We start from the raw sequence: 17,976 nt of genomic DNA, 5'->3' as shown, positions 1-17,976 counted from the left end.
AAAGCCAAATTTTGGCTTATGACCTTTTGTGTATATGTTGGTAAAATTTCACATTTTTGTGCATCATTTTTCACTGGAATTCTGAAATACCATTCTTCGCGTCATAGTAAGACCCAGAAGGAAGCATTTTGTTGTGCATTTTCTGACACTCTTGAGACACGTATTGGCTTTTAAAATCCCCGAAATCGCTGCTGAAATAGGCGTGCATCTACATAAGATAAGGTCAAAATTACAATGTTTTTTTCGAACCGAATACTGATGTTTTCCTTATCAATTCACACCATTTTTCATCTCTATTTCCAAGAAAGATGTAATACCAAACATAATTGCCAATTTCAATCGCGAAATTTTGAGTTTGGGGTAAATTTTAGACTTTATAGAAGGCCCTCACACGCCAAAAACCCCCGACCCATTACAAGGCACAATTTGGCTTATGGGGGACCTTTTTGTTGTTATTTGGGTAAAGTTTTCTCTTTTTTTTGCATCATTTTTCACTGGGATTCTGAATACCATTCATTCATCATAAATAAGACAGACCCGAGCGGATGCATTGTGGTCATTTCTGACACTCTGGAGACAGTTTTGGCTTTAAAATCCCAGAAGTGCGGCTGGAAATAGCGCTCATACAAAAGGTCAAATTCAAATGTTTTTCGAACGAATTACTGATTTTTCTTAAATCAAATTCACCACCTTTTCCTCTTTATTTTTCAAGAAAGATGTAATACCAAACTATTGCCAAGTTTCACATCGCGAACTTTTGAGATTTTTGCGTACATTTGACGTTTATAGAAGCCCAGAATCCCCGTACCCAACCCTTTACAAGGCACAATTTTGCCCTTATGGGACCTTTTGGTTGTAGTCCACTGATAACCGTGCTACCCTGAGGCCCGCTAGAAAATGTAACCCAGCTGGAAATGTAACGCCATCCCCACTGTAAATCGTAGTAAAGTTTTTCATTTATTCTATTAAAACGAAGCCAATTCTTGCAAAACAACTTGTAAGACAGTGTTGTCAAGGAATGAACATGGCTTGGCATTTACAATTTCTAGGCCAAATACGATCTAATGTTTTGAGATTTCGCTCTAACAATTTCTTCCGTTTGACAAATCGGCAAAAATCAAAAGTTTTGTGCAAATTGTTTTGTTTATGACACCTGTGAAAACTTTTAATCATCTTGTTTAACAGATTTGATCTTTTCGGACACCTTTGTGACAGTTTCCGGTTCTCGTAATAGGCATGGTCGAGAAAAAAAGACTACGAACACGGCCCTGTATTTAAATCGGCAGTCCGTTTGAGTCCTCTTTCGGCTATCAGAATACGCTTTATAAAAGTAAAAAACTGTCTTGTAGACATTATAAATGCCCCTATTGTTCTCTTCTTTGAATATATTTTTGTATCTGTTTAGTCTGTCTGTGTTTTTGCATTTCTCTTCCTCTTTCATTGTGTAAATGTTACTACTTGCAGTCAGTAACCGTTTGTATATACTTATTATGTAGGGTCTTATTATTATTGCCATGTCGAGTATTTTCTGGTCGATTTCATTATCATTGTCCTTTGGTTTAGGGGCTAAAGGTTGCTTGTTCCTTCGTCCGTTTCGTTTCGTTCTCCGTCCCCCGCAGTGTCTTGTCCGGGCCTCTGATTCTACATGTCAATGGACTGATTTTTATAAGTATTACAGTCTTGATTTTTAAATTCACATGTTTTACCGATTATACAAGTAAATTATATTAGTTCGGGCTCCTTCATTAACGACCAACCTCCAATGTCAGTATAACAAAAAAATCTTTAACACAGAGCTAAAATCAGTATTTGTGTCAACTGGCTAATTCCCTACATGCATATAGACAAATAAAATATATTGTGTCGTCTAGTAAGATCCTGATTTTCAATGCGGTTTTAGTTGATGCTGACTGTGTAGATCGTAAACAGCAAGAAAGATTTCCGATCACACCTTGTTATATTTGATTAAGCTACATTTTGGCTGCCATGTTAAAATAACTGATTACCAGTCAGTTAGATTTTGCAAATTTCTGCTTATTAGATTTGAAAACAATCTTTTCAATCGTTTGCCTCATACACACCAACCTTGCAGTTTTTTAGACCATGACTAAACTGGTATTTATTGAAAAGGTACTTTATGAGTAAAACAAAATGGCAATTTACATTAGGAGCAATTCAATAATTATGTACGAGCAAATAAGATTAGACCCCTATCAAGCACCGCACTAAGACACACTTTTCAACAAGAACTGGCATTTGAGATGCATTAAAGATACTTAATTCTTCAAATTCTTCAACGAAATTTAAAGGACTGACGACCAGAGCAATCATTGCACTTGGCCAACCGAGTGAAATTACTTTCTGTAGTAGGCCCGGCGGCTATCACCTGTATGTTTTTCCTCCACCATCAAACGCTGTGGCAAATGGCAATATGTACGATAATTGCTTCGGTGAAACTGCAAAAAAAAAAAAAATTATTTTAAATATATGGTGGCTTTCGCATGCGAATAAATGGCAGACGGCGTGAACTAGTGAAAATATCATCCCGTTGTGAAGGAATATAGTCCTAAAGCTTTTTGAAATGAAAGGTGCCATTGTTAAATAATTACGTTTTCGTCAATCACTACCAGTAATACTTTTTACATACAAGTATTTAAATATGGAGTTTAATGGATATCTATAAATGTTAACATCCGAGTTCAACGACAACACTCGCGTAGCGGTCCGTGCCGTTTCGACAGTCTTTTTGTCGACCATGCCTATTTAAAACCGTCTACTATACTTTTTCAGGACTAACTAGAACCCGGAAACTTCACACAGGTGTTCCGAAAGGACACATCTGTTAAAACAGATGATCAAAATTCCACAGGTTTGTTCACATAAACAAAACAATTTGCGCAAACTTTGATTTTCCTCGATTTTTTTCAAACTGAAAAAATGTTAGCGATATCTCAAACGTAACGATCGTATTTGGCCCGAATGTAAATTTAAGCCCTGGTCCCCTTCCTTGACAAAACTGTCAAGTTGATTTGCACGAATTGGTTCGTTTTAAATAGAAATAAATGAAAACTTCCTACCGATTTACAGCTGGGTACATTTCCCAGCTGGGTACATTTCCAGCGGGCTTCAGGATAGCCGGTTATCCGCGTGTATATGTGGGAAAGTTTCACATTTGGCATCAGTTTTCACTGGCTTCTGAACTATCAGTCAGTCCGTGATAATAAGACCCGACGGGATGGCTTTTGTGCATTTTTTCTGACACTCTGGAGACAAAGAATTGGCTTTTAAATCCCAGAAAGTGCTGCAGAAATAGGCGCATCTACATAAACTAAGGTGAAAAATTCAAATGTTTTTTTCGACCGAATTACTGATGTTTCCATCAATTTTCACATCCACACATTTCATTCTATGTCCAATAAAGATGTAAATACCAAACATATTGCCAAGTTTTCATCGCGAAATTTTGCAGATTTTGCTTAAATTTATACGTTAATAGAAGCCACTCATATCCCCCTACCATTTACAGGTCAACATTTTGGCCTATGAACCTTAGTGTATATGTTGGTAAAAGTTTTTCACTTTTTTTGGCAGTCATTTTCCACTGCATTCTCGAATATATTCATTCCTGTCCGTCATAAATAAGACCCGACGATGCATTTTGTGCATTTTCTGACACTCGGGAGACCAGAATTGGCTTTAAAATCCCAGAAAGCGCTGCTGAATAGGCTCATCTCTACATAAAATACGGTGAATTCCATGTTTTTCGACCGAATTACCCGATGTTTCTATCAATTCACACATCTCATCTCTATTTCCAAGAAAGATGTTACCAACATATTTGCCAAGTTTCATCGCGAATTTGAGATTTGGCGTAATAATTTAGACGTTAATCGAAGCCATCCCAAACTCCTTTACAAGGCAAATTTTTTTTTTTTTTGAATTATGAACCTTTTGGGAGTATATGTTGGGTAAAAGTTTCACATTTTGCAATCATTTTCATTTCACTGGCATGCTGAAATATCATTCATTCGTTATAAATAGGACCCAGAAGGAGCACTTTGTGCATTTGCTGCCACTCTGGCGACAAGTTTGGCTTTTAAATCCTAGACAGCGCTGTCTGAAATAGGCGATCTACATACAATAATGTCAAAATCAAATGATTCGACCAATTACCGAATGTTTCTTATCAATTAACACACACACCATTTTCATCTCTATTTCCCAAGAAAATTTAATACCAAACATATTGCAAGTTTCATCGCGAAATTTGAGATTTTGGCGTAAATTTTTAGACGTTTCATAGAAGTCCCATCCCAACACTCATCTTACAAGGCAAAATTTGGCCATATAGGAACCTTTTGGTTGTAGAGGTTGGTACAAGTTTTTACTTTTTTTTTGCATCATTTTTCACTGGCATTCTGAAATAGCATTCATTCCGTCATAAATAGGACCCAGAAGGATGCACTTTGTGCATTTTCTGACACTCTGGAGACAAAGTTTGGCTTTTTTTAAAAAATCCAAAAGCGCTGCTAAATGGCCATCTACATCAAATAAGGTCAAATTCAAATGATTTTGCAACCGAATTATGATGTTTTCTATCAAAATTCACAACACACCATTTTCAATCTTCATTCAAGAAAGATGTATACCAAACATATTGCCAGTTTTTCATATCATCGCGAATTTTGAAGATTTTGGCGTAAATTTAAGAATTTTTAATTGAAGCCAAAAGCACACCCCCTACCCTTTCAAGGCAAAATTTTGGACTACGGACCTTTTTGGTTGTATATGTTGTAAAAGTTCACATTTTTGCATCATTTTTCACTGCATTCTGAATTCCCTTCATTCCTCAATAAATAAGACCCAGAATTCATTTTTTTGGTCATTTTCTGACACTCTGGAGACACGTATTGGGCTTTTACATCCCAAAAGCGGCTGCTGAAATAGGCGATCTGCACAATAAGGTCAAAATAATTCAAATGTTTTTCGACCGAATTAACTGATGTTTATTATCAAATTCACACCATTCTCATCTCTATTGCCAAGAAAGGAAGTTGTATAACCAAACATAATGCCAATTTTCATCAGCGAAATTTTGAGATTTGGCGTATAAATTGTAGACGTTTATAGAAAGCCAACCCCCCTACCCATTTACACGGCAATTTCGCCCCTTATGGACCGATTTGGTTTGTATATGTTGTAAAAGTGTTCACATTTTTGCATCATTTTTCACTGGCAACTTCTTAAATATCATTCAATGCCGTCATAAATAGACCCAGAAGGATCATTTTGTGAATTTTCGTTCGGACCACTCTGGAGACCAAGTACTTGGGTTTAAAATCTCAGAAAGCGCTCCTGAAATAGGCCGGCCCCGAAGCTACATAAAATGAAGGTCAAAATTCAAATGTTTTTTTCGACCGAATTACTGATTTTTCCTTATCAAGTTCACATTCACACCATTCTCATCTCTAATTCAGAATTGTAATACCAAACATATGCCAAGTTTCATCGCGACTTTGAGAGTTTTTTGGCTTAAATTTGACTTTTAAATAGAAGTCACACCCTACCATCTACAGGCAAAAGTTTTCCTTATGGACCTTTCGGTTGTATATGTTGGTAAAAGTTCCACCTTTCTGCATCATTTTTCACTGGCATTCTGAAATAGCATTCATTCCGTCATAAATAAGACCCAGAAGGATGCACTTTGTGCATTTTCTGACACTCTGGAGACAAAAGTATTGGGTTTATCAGCCCAAAAGCGCTGCGAACATAGGCGCATCGACATAAATAAGTCAAAATTTCAAATATATTGCGGCCGAATTACTGATGTTTTTATTATCAAATTTAACACCATGTTCATCTCATTTCCCCAAAAAGATGTAATCCAAATATATTGCCAAGTTTCATGGCGAAATTTGAGATTTTGGCGTAAATGTAACGTTAATAGAATTCACCCCCCTACCCATTTCAAGGCAAAATTTTGGCCTTATAGAAGACTCTTTGGTTGTATATTTGGTAATAGTTTTCACTTTTTTGCATCTTTTTACGGCATTCTGAATAGCATTTCCAGTTCGTCATAAATAGGACCCAGAAGGATGCATTTTGTGCATTTTCCGCACTCTTGGAGACAAAGTAGTGGTTGGCTTTTAAATCCCAGAAGCGCTGCGAATAGCGCATCTCTAAATAGGTCAAAATTTCCAATGTTTTTTCACTGCGAATTACTACTGATTTTCCTATCACTTTTGACACCATTTTCATCTCTATTTCAAAGAAAAATGTAATAACCAAACATACTGCCAGTTTCTCGCGAATTTTGAGATTTTGGCGAAATTTAGCCGTTTAATTGAAGCCACCCTCGTACCTTTTTACAAGGAAAATTTTGGCCTTTATGGACCCTTTGGTTGTATCTGTGGTAAAAGTTTTCACTTTTTTTTGCATCATGTTTCATTCAACTGGCATTCTGAAATATCAGTTGTTCGCGTCATAAATAGACCCAGAAGGATGAATTTTGTGCATTTTCTGACCCTCTTAGACAAAGTATTGCTTTTTAATTAAATCCCCAGAAGCCTGCTGTAATAAGCGCATCTACAATAAGTAAGGTCACCATTCAATGTTTTTTCGACCGAATTACTGATGTTTCTTCATCAACTTTGCACATCATTTTCATCTCTATTTCTCCAAGAAACATGTATACCAAAACATACTGCCAAGTTTCCTCAGAATTTTGAGATTTTGGCGTCAATTTACACGTTTAAATGAGCACACCCCGTACCCCTTTACCAAGGCAAAATTTTGCCTTATGACCTTTTGGTTGATATGTTGTAAAGTTTTCCAACTGTTTTGCTTGTTTTGCTTCATTTTTTTTCACTGGCTTCTGAAAATACCATTCATCCCGTCATAAATAAGACCTAGAAGTATGTCATTTTGTTCGTTTTCTGACCTCTGGAGACAAAGTATTGCTTTTAATCCCAGAAGCGTGCTGAAAATAGGCGCATCTACATCAAATAAGGTCAAAATTCAAATGTTTTTTCGACCGAATTACTGATGTTTCTTATCAAATTTCACACCATTTTTATCTCTATTCCAAAACGATGTAATACCCAACTTACTGCCAGTTTCATCGCAACGTTTATGAAGCACACCCCCCTCCCCTTTACAAGGCCAACTTTTGGCTTTTTGGACCTTTTCGGTTGTATATGTTGGTAAAGTTCCACATTTTGCATCATTTTTTCACTGGGCTTCTGAAATAGCATTCATCCGGTCATAAATGGTTCCAGAGGATGCACTTTGTTGGCATTTTCTGACACTCTGGAGACAACGTGTTGGCTTTAAACTCCAGAAAGCGCTGCTGAGTAGGCGCATTACAATCAAATAAGGTTCAAAATTCAATCAAATGATGTTTCGCCCGAATTACTGATGTTGTCTTATCAATGCACAACATTCTAATCTCTATTCCAAGAACGATGTCATAACCAACATCTGCCAATTTTCGTCGCGAAATTTTGAGATTTTGGCGTTAATTTAAACGTTTAATAGAAGCCACCCCCCTACCCATTTACAAGGCAAAATTTTGCCCTTATGGACCTTTCGGTTGTATATGTTGGTAAAAGTTCCCCGTTTTTGCATCATTTTTCACTGGCATTCTGAAATAGCATTCATTCCGTCATAAATAGGACCCAGAAGGATGCACTTTGTGCATTTTCTGACACTCTGGAGACAACGTTATTGGCTTTTATAAAAGCCAATACGTTGTCTCCAGAGTGTCAGAAAATGCACAAAGTGCATCCTCTGGTCCTATTTTGACGGAATGAATGCTATTTTTCAGATGCAGTGTAAAATGTGGCAAACATGTGGCCTTTGACCAACCTATACCACCAAGGTCCAAATGGCAAAATTTGCCTTCTAAATGGGAGGGGTGCTTCTATTAAACTTTAAATAACGCCAAAATCTCAAAATTTCGCGACTAAAACTTGGCATTATGTTTGGTATGCATCGTTCATTGAAATCGAGATGAATGTTGTTGAATTTGATAAGAAACATCGTAAATTCGGTCGAAAATCATTTGAAATTTGACCTGTTATTTGATGTAGATGCTCCTACTTCAGCATCGCTTTCTGGGATTTTAAGCCAACAACGTTGTTCCAGAGTGTCAGAAAATGCCACAGTGCATCCTTTTCTGGAACCTATTTATGACGAATGACTGCTATTTCAAATGCCAGTGAAAATGATGCAAAAATGTGGACTTTTACAACATCAACCGAAAGGTCCAAAAGGCAAAATTTTCCTTGTAAATGGAGGGGTGTGGCTTCTATTAAACGTTGCGATGAAACTTGGCATAAGTTTGGTATTACTCGTTTCTTAGGAAATAGAGATGAAAATGTTGTGAAATTGATAATAAACAGCAGTATTCGGTCGAAAAAACATTTGAATTTGACCTTTTTATGTAGATGCGCCAATTTCCGCAGCGCTTTCTGGATTTAAAGCCATACTTTGTCTCCAGAGGTCAGAAAACGAACAAAAGGCATACTTCTAGGTCTTATTGCATACGGCATGATGGTATTTCAGATGCCAGTGAAAAATGAGCAAAACAGTGGAACTTTTACCACATATACAACCAAAAGGTCCATAAGGCCAATTTTGCTTGCAATGGGTACGGGGTGCTTCATTTAACTGTGTAAATTTACGCCAAATCTCAAATTTCTTGATGAAACTTGGCAGTATGTTTGGTATTACATTTTCTTGGAAATAGAGATGAACATGATGTAAATTTTGTAAGAAACATCAAGTAGATTCGGTCGAAAAAACATTGAATTTTGACCTTAACTTGTATGGAATGCGCTATTACCGCAGCGCTTTCTGGATTTAAAGCCAATACTTTGTCTCCAGAGTGTCCGAAAATGACAAATTCACCTCTGGGTTTATTTATGACGGAACAATGAATTCAGAATGCCAGTGAAACATATGCAAAAAGTGAAACTTTTACCCAGATACAACCAAAAGGTCCATAAGGCCAAAATTTTCCCTTGTAAAAGGGTACGAGGGTGGCTTCAATTAAACGGCTAAATTTACGCCAAAATCTCAAAATTTCGCGATGAAACTTGGCAGTATGTTTGGTATTACATCGTTCTTGGAAATAGAGATGAGAATGGTGTGAAATTTGATAAGAAACATCAGTAATTCGGTCGAAAAAACATTTGAATTTTGACCTTATTTGATGTAGATGCGCCTATTTCAGCAGCGCTTTCTGGGATTTAAAAGCCAATACGTTGTCTCCAGAGTGTCAGAAAATGCACAAAGTGCATCCTTCTGGGTCCTATTCTAGACGAAATGAAGCTATTTTCAGAATGCCAGTGAAAATGATGGCAAAAAAGTTAAATCTATTACCAACATATACAACCAAAAGGTCTATAAGGCCAAAATTTTGCCTTGTAAATGGGTAGGGGGTGAATTCTATTAAAACGTCCTACATTTACGCAAATCTCAAAATTTCGCCATGAACTTGGCAATATATTGGTATTACATCTTTCTTGGAAATGGAGATTAAAATGGTGTTTAAATTTGATAATAAACATCAGTCATTCGGCCGAAATATTTTGAAATTTTGACTCTTATTTTATATATGCGCCTATTTCCGCAGGCGCTTCTGGGATATAAACCAATACTTGTCTCCAGAGTGTCATAAAATGCTCAAACTGCATCCTCTGGGTCTTATTTGTGACGGAATGAATGCTATTTCAGAATGCCTGTGAAAAATGATGCAGAAAAGTGGAACTTTTACCAACATATACAACCGAAAGGTCCATAAGGCCAAAATTTTGCCTTGTAGATGGGTAGGGGGTGACTTCTTTAACGTCTAAATTTCAGCCAAATTCTCAAATTTCGCGATGAAACTGGCAATAGTTTGTATTACATCTTTTCTGGAACTTAGAGAGGAGAATGGTGTGAAATTTATAAGAAACATCAGTTCCAAAAAAAAAAACAAAAAAACAAAAAATTCTTCGGGTCGACAAAACATTTAATTTTGACCTATTTTATGTGAATGCGCCTATTTCAGGAGCGCTTCTGAATGTTAAACCCAGTACTTGTCTCCAGAGTGTCCCAACATTCACAAAATGCATCCTTCTGGTCTTATTTATGACGGAATGAATGATTTTCAGAATGCCAGTGAAAATGATGCAAAAATGGTGAAACTTTTACCAACATATACAACCAAAGGTCCATAAGGGCGAAATTTTCTTGTTAAATGGTAGGGGGGGTGGCTTCTATTAACGTCTAAATTTACGCCAACATCTCAAAATTTCGCATGAAACTTGGCAATGTTTGGTATTACAACGTTCTTGGCATAGAGATGAGAAGGTTGTGGCAATTTGATAATACATCAGTAATTGGTCGAAAACATTTGAATTTTGACCTTATTTGATGCAATGCTCCTATTTCAGCAGCGCTTCTGGGATTTAAAAGTCAATACGTTGTCTCAGAGTTCGAAAATGCACAAATCATCTTCTGGGTCTTTTTATGACAATTAAGGAATATTCATAATTCCAAGTGCAAAATGATGTCGAAAATGTGAAACTTTACACATATCAACCAAAAGTCCGTAAGTCCAAATTTTGCCTTGTAAAATGGTAGGGGGGTGGCTTCAATAAACTTCTAATTCCGCCAAAAATCTCAATTTCGTCGATGAAACTTGGCAATATGTTTGGGTATACATCTTTCTTGGAATAGAGATGAAATGGTGTGAACTTGATAAGAAACATCAGATAATTCGGTTGAAAATCATTTGAATTTTGACTTAGTTATGTAGATTCGCCCTATTCAGCACTCTTTTCAAGGAAAATGGGATTTAAAAGCCAATACTTTGTCTCCAGAGTGTCAGAAATCACAAAATGCATCCTTCTGGTCTATTAATGACGGAATGAAATGCTATTTCAGACTGCCAGTGAAAAATGATGCAAAACAGTAAAAACTTTTTACCAACCTATACAACCAAAAGGTTCATATGGCCAAAATTTTGCCTTGTAAATGAGTTTTGGGATGGCTTCTATTAAACGTTTAAATTAACGCCAAAATCTCAAAATTTCGCGATGAAACTTGGCACTATGTGTTTGGTATTACATTTCTTTGAAATAGAGAGGAAATGTGTGTAATATTTGATAAGACACATCGGTCCTTCGTCGAACATCATTTGAATTTTGGACCTTAGTTGATGTAGTGCGCTATTTCGTCAGCGCTTTTCTAGGACATAAAGCCATACTTTTCCCCAGAGTGTCAAAACTGCACCAAGTGCATCCATTCTGGGTCTTATTTACACGGAAATGGACTGGATTTCAGAATGCCAGTGAAAAATGATGCAAAAACGGGGAACTTTTACCAACATATACAACCAAAAGGTTCATAATTCAAAAATTTTGCCTTGTAAATGAGTTTTGGGATGGCTCTATTAAACGTCTAAATTTACGCCAAAATCTCCAAATTTCGCGGAGAAACTTTGGCCATCTGTTGGTTTACATCTTTCTTGGAAATAGAGAATGAGAATGGTGTGAAATTGATAGGAAACATCGGGAATTCGGCTCGAAAAAACTTTGAATTTTCACTTATTTTTATGTAGATGCGCCTATTTCAGGCAGCGCTTTCGGGATTTAAAGCCACTTCTTTTCTCCAGAGTGTCAGAAAATGCCAAATGCATCCTTCTGGGTCTTATTTATGACGGAATGAATGATATTTAGAATGCCATTGAAAAATGATGCACAAAATGAACTTTACCAACATATACAACCTAAAGGGTTCTAAAGGCCAAAAATTTTTGGCCTTGTAATGGGTAGGGATGGCTTCTATTAAACGTCTAAATTTACCGCCAAAAATCTCAAATTTTCGCGATGAAACTTGGCAATAGGTTTGGTATTCATCTTTCTGGCAAATAGAGATGAAAATGTGTGAAAATTGATCGGAACACAGTAATTCGTCAACAAACATTTGATTTTTCACCTTACTTTTTATGTCGATGCGCCTATTCTGCAGCACTTTCTGGGATAAAAGCCATTCTTTGTTCTCCAGAGTGTACAGAAATGCACAAAATGCATCCTTCTGTCTTATTATGAACGAATTAAGCTAGTTCAGGATGCCATTGAAAAATGATGCAAAATGGGAACTTTTACCAACATATACCCGCTGGATAACCGTCTATCCGGAACCCTTGGAAATGTAACCCGCTGGAAAGGTAACCCATCTGTAAATCGTAGGTAAAGTTTTTTCATTTATTTCTATTAAAACGAAGCCAATTCTGCAAAGAAACTTGACGTTTGTCAAGGAATGACCTGGCTTACTTTACAATTTCTGTGGCCAAAATACTGATCGGTTACGTTTTGAGATATTCGATAACATTTTTTTCAGTTTGAAAAAATCGAGGAAATTCCAAAGTTTTGCGCACATTGTTTGTTTTATGAACCCGTAAAATTGTGATCATCTTGTTTTAACAGATTGTCCTTTGTCTGCACACTGTGTGAAGTTTCCGGGTTCTACGTTATTCTAAAAAGTATATTAGCCGTTACATAGGCATGGTCGCCAACAAAAAGACTGTCGAAAACGGCCGCTAGTGTTTGTTTTTTCGTTGAAACGCGGATGTTAACATTTATAATACTATCCATTAACTCCATGATTTTAATACTTTGTATGTAAAAAGTATTACTGGTGTGATTTGACGAAACCTATATTTTAAAAATGGCACTTTCATTTCATAAAGGCTTTAGTACTATATTCCTTCACACCCGGCTGAATTTTCACTAGTTCACGCGTTCTTGCCATTATTCCGCCATGCTAAAGCCACCATATATTTTTTTTTTTTTGCAGTTACCCCCGAAGCATATGGTACTATTGCCATTTTGCCAGCTTTGATGTGAGAAAACACTACAGGTGGGCTCCGGCTACTACAGAAAGTAATTTCACCTCGGGTTTGGCAAGTGCAAATGATTGCTTCTGGTCCGTCAGTCCTATTAAACTTTCGTTGAAGACATAAGTATCTTTAATGAATCTCAAATGCCCGTTCTTGTTTTTGAAAAGTGTTTCTTAGTGCGGTGCTTGATAGGTGTAATAATCGTATTGCTTCGTAACATAATTATTTAATTGCTCCTATGTAAATCTGCCATTTTGTTTTCCTACTCATAAACCTTTTCAATAATACCAGTTTATTCATGGTCTAAAACGGCAAGTTGTTGATGTATAGAGGCAAACGATGAAACTATTGTTGTAATCTAAATAATCAGAACTTGCAAATCTCACACTGCTGTTATCATTTAATTTTCTTACATGGCGCCAAATGTACTTATCAAAAATAACAAGGTGGACGGAACTCTTCTTGCTGTTTTCGATCATTGGAGGGGAGTTTTAATTTTTGGGTTTTTTTTTTTTCTTTACACAGTCAGCAATCAAATAAACCGCATGAAAATAAAGGATCTACTATCGACACAATATATTTTTAAATTTTGTCTATTCATGTATGAATTGCCATCCTGACACAAAATACTTATTGTTGTGAGGGAGATAGCTCTGTGTTAAGATTTTTTTTGTGTACGGACATGGAGTGTCGTTATTGAGACCTCACTAATACTTTGTATCATCGTACACATGTTGAAGTTTTAACAAATCATACTTAAAACTCGTCCATGCATTTAGAATCAAGCCCGGACATACACTGCGGGCGGACGGATCGAACGGACGAAACTGAACAAAGTCAACCATTTGACTCCTAACCAAAAGTACAATGATAATGAAATCGACCAGAATTACTCGACATGCAATAAGTGACCATACATAAGTATATACAAACTGTTTTACTACTGCAAGTAATACACATTTACACAAATGAAAGACGGAAGAAATTGGCAAAACACACAGACAGACTAACAGTACAAAATATAATATACAAAGAGACCTACGGGGCAATAATAACTCTACAAACGTTTTTTTTTTACTTTTATACAGCTGTATTCTCGATAGCCGACACTGACTTCAACGACTGCCTATTTCATACAGTCGCGTTCGATAGTCCTTTTTTTCTCGACCCTGCCTATTACGTAGAACCCGAAACTTCACAAGGTGTTCCGAAAGGAGACCATCTGTTAAACCAGAATGTATAAAAGTTTTCACATGTTGTTTCATAACCAACCATTTGCAACCAAACTTTTGATTTTTGCTCGATTTTTCAAACGAAAAATTGTTAGCGAATATCTCAAACATTATGATCGTATTTGGCCTAGAAATGGTAAATGCAAGCCATGGTCATTCCTTGACAAAACTGTCTTACCAGTTTTTTTTTTTTGGCAATAATTGTCTTCGTTTTAATAGAAATAAATGAAAAACTTTACTACCGATGTACAGCTTGGGTTTACCTTTCCAGCTGGGTTTACATTTCTAGCGGGCGTCAGGATAGCCGGTTCTCCAGTGTGAATATACAACCAAAAGGTCATAAGGGCAAAATTTTGCCTGTAATGGGTACGGGGGTGGCTTCTATTAAACGTCTAAAAGTTACGCCAAATCTCAAAATTTCCGCGATGAAACTTGCATATGTTTGGTATTACCTCTTTCTTTAATAAGATAAATGGTGTGAAATTTGATAAGAAACATCAGTAATTCGGTCGAAAAAACATTTGAATTTTGACCTTATTTGATGTAGATGCGCCTATTTCAGCAGCACTTTCTGGTATTTAAATCCAAACCTTGTCCCAGAGTGTCAGCAATGCAAACAATGATCCTTCTGGGTCCTTATTTTGATGGAATGAAGGTATTCAAAATCCCAGTGAAAAATGATGCAAAAAAGGAAACTTTTACCAAAATATACCAAAAAGGTCCCTCCATAAGGCCAAATTTGCCTTGTAAATGGGTGGGGTGGCTTCTTTAAACGTCTAAATTTACTTCCCACAATCTCAAATTTCGCGAATGAAACTTGGCAATATGTTGGTATTACATCTTTCTTGAATAGAGATGAAAATGGGTGTGAATTTGATTTTAAGACCACAGTAATGCGGTCGAAAAAACATTTGAATTTTGACCTTATCTTATGTATATCCCTATTTCAGCAGCGATTCTGGGATTTAAAAAGCCAATAAGCTTTTGATCTCCAGAGTGTCAAAATGCACAAAATGCTTCCTCTGGGTCTTACTTAGACGGAATGAATGGTATTTCAGAATTCCAGTGAAAATATGTCAAAAATGTGAAACTTTTACCAAAATCTACAACAAAAGGTTCATATGCAAAATTTGCTTGTAAATGGTAGGGGGTGGCTTCTATTAAACGTCTAAATTTACCCCAAAATCTCAAAAGTTCACAATATAACTTTACTTAAATCCAATGCCGTTGTTATCAGCTACTCTGTTTCCTTTTAGTGAGATTTTTTGTTTTTAAAAATGCCGTCCTCGTTTTCATTTTCCATAATAAAATGGCTTTAAGTTTTGCATAAAGTGTGCATATTTTCACCATCTGTAACTTTATGGCTTGTGTAATCTATGGCAGCGGTTTCCTGTTACCTACAGAATTAATGGGATACTTTGTTCGGCCATCTGGCATTCAAGATATCTGATGAAAAGCTACTAAAGTTTTTTCGCCATATGTAGTTTCTCTTTTTCATGACCCTCTTCCAGTCCCTTTACTGTGAACTCTAAAAGATCCAATCTTCTTTAAGTCGAGTGGACATATCCTTTTGATTCTTTTGTTTCTTTAGTTTGTAAGTCTGAAATGAAAGATACAATATTGTCATCTCAAATAGCTGAAAAGATATTTAAACTGCTTTCCATAAACAATTAAATTTGTTACAGAAAGTCTACCAAGGACGTAAAAAATGGTACTACAGCTTCCCCGTTGGCGCTCACATTAGGGATAGTGCTAGGACCTGGGTCACCGGTGTCAGTATATGTGACTGAGTGGTATCTCCACTGTCTATGCGGCGTGATATTCAGTGGGGCAGGCACTATAAAGTTTGGCATTGTGCTCACTGCTACGTGACACCGTCGTTAATGACTGAACATTGTTGAAAAGACGTTAAACCCGAACACACACACACACACACACGCACGCACGCACCACACACACACCCAAACCACACACAAGCTGTTCAAAAGCAAAGGATACACTTGTGAAAAGTGAAGAGTAATGTTGATTCGCTACACCTGTGTTTTTAATTTCAATAGCTTAAGGTTCAAGTGTCCAATCTTATACAATTTCAAAAGCCAACAAGTTGCTAAGGGTATAACCAATGAAAAAGCTTGCAAAACGGGGTCTTACTGCCTTTAGAGGTCACCAATCTAGAGACTTTAGTCTTTAGTCCCTTTTATTCTGCTATGGCTGCCGCAGCCTATACGTCCGATTCCTAAAGAAAAAGTTTGTATATTAACAGAGCATTAAACATATATGTCTCTGAATCTTCGTCGGATGAGGCAGACCTCCGAGTAGTTTAAGGGTTGCTTTCCCTTGTTGATATCCATCCGTGTTTTCAGAGAAGACGAGGAACGTACTGAGAGATCCATTACCCCTTCCACTCGTTGAATCAGACGAAGCAAATTCGGATTCTATACAGCAGGCGTTACCCTCAGAGCTGGAAAATGGGGTAATCAGCAGAAACAGTGACTGTTACCCAAGAGCTAACCCCAGTGACCAGGCAGCAGGATCAGACATCCAGGTTATTTAAGGCAGCGGAAGTAAATAGTGGGGTTTTTTTTTTTCTATCTGATATTAAAGGCTATCACATTTCGTGGCCTCACGGAAAGTAGTCTCTGTATATATAGAAATATAAGCAGATAGACTAGTTTTTTCGCGTTGATGCCACGATTTTGTTCCTGTCAAGGACATATTAGAATCACCATGTTGTAATTTCTATTCTTTTTATCCCTGAAATTTGTAATCATAACTGAATGTCAAGATCATCTTTATAAAGTGAAAAATCTCTGAGAACGATATGCATCTATGTAGGTGTATAAGCTTCGTCTGTCGTGTTTTACTAAAGTGGCAACTTGTAAACTGCCAAACAGTGAAAAGATCCACCCCTGTGAAATGTTCTTAATCATAAATCATGTAATATATTTTAAAAGAAAAGAAGCCATTCTCAATTGTGACTTTGCTGTGAAAACTGTAAGCAGTGGGAATACGTTACCAACGGAATCTATTTCTCAAGGGAGTCTTGGTAACTACTTTTGTATCACGTATGGACATATTCACGACTTTTGCCTGAATGTCTGTCCCAACAATCAGTTTGCAGATGAATCACAATGTACGTATAATATCTAAAAATGTGAGAACAGGACGACCCATTACGGGATAATAGTTTTTTCTGCATGTAGTTGGTCCAATAAAAACTGCAATTAAAATCCATGCATAGAAATGCCAAAATCTACACACTGGAAAAAGATTTTTCCAGATACATATTCTTGAGGATGAACCTTTGTTTCCAGCGGAATCGAGTCATGAGAAATCATAAGAACGTTGAATTATCTTTGATCAGAAGTTAACCTTTGATTGATTTCAAGAGAAATCAAAACTACAGATACCTTGGGTTTAATTTTAAAGTCCTCCTATATGGTAGAGCATGATTTTAACCTTGTAAATAGAAAATGTGGAACTCCACAGTATCTTCCAACACGACAAGCAGGCTCGGTTGATTAACCTGTCCTTGACGGTATGGAAATGCATCTACCGTCCACGCCCTCTAGCCTTGGGTTGAGCAGAACCAACATTTACACATGCTAAAAGAACAAAAACAATTTAGAGACATCCGAGATGTATTTCCCTACTGCCGATGAACATGGAACCTTCAATGATACACTTGGTGTGGCGTGTAATTCCATGAAATCGGCGTTGGTCCCCAGATACAATTATGGGTTTGCTCGCAACGCGAAACAATGGGCGGAACTAACACTGGAATTTAGAGATGGATCTGAGTTATGGGAGCCTGCATATCACAGAACTGTCAAAAGATCCAATTACAAAGCAGCA

The 17,976-nt window shown here is 36.8% G+C and overlaps 1 protein-coding gene across 1 annotated transcript in view; it reads left to right on the top strand.

Moving 5' to 3' along the window:
- The first annotated feature begins 12,141 nt into the window (after positions 1-12,141).
- The window catches only part of LOC123531642 (3-keto-steroid reductase/17-beta-hydroxysteroid dehydrogenase 7-like), a 51,970-nt gene continuing 46,135 nt past the window's right edge, over positions 12,142-17,976 (top strand). The window contains exons 1-2 of the mRNA XM_053517969.1: positions 12,142-12,217; positions 16,485-16,666. Coding sequence (XP_053373944.1) covers positions 12,142-12,217; positions 16,485-16,666 — 258 coding nt within the window. The remainder of the gene's footprint in view (positions 12,218-16,484; positions 16,667-17,976) is intronic.

The sequence above is a fragment of the Mercenaria mercenaria genome, chromosome 11, assembly GCF_021730395.1.
Source record: "Mercenaria mercenaria strain notata chromosome 11, MADL_Memer_1, whole genome shotgun sequence".
Taxonomy (NCBI): Eukaryota; Metazoa; Mollusca; class Bivalvia; order Venerida; family Veneridae; genus Mercenaria; species Mercenaria mercenaria.
Note: the sequence above shows the minus strand (reverse complement) of the source record. Positions and strands in the feature narration are given on the sequence as shown.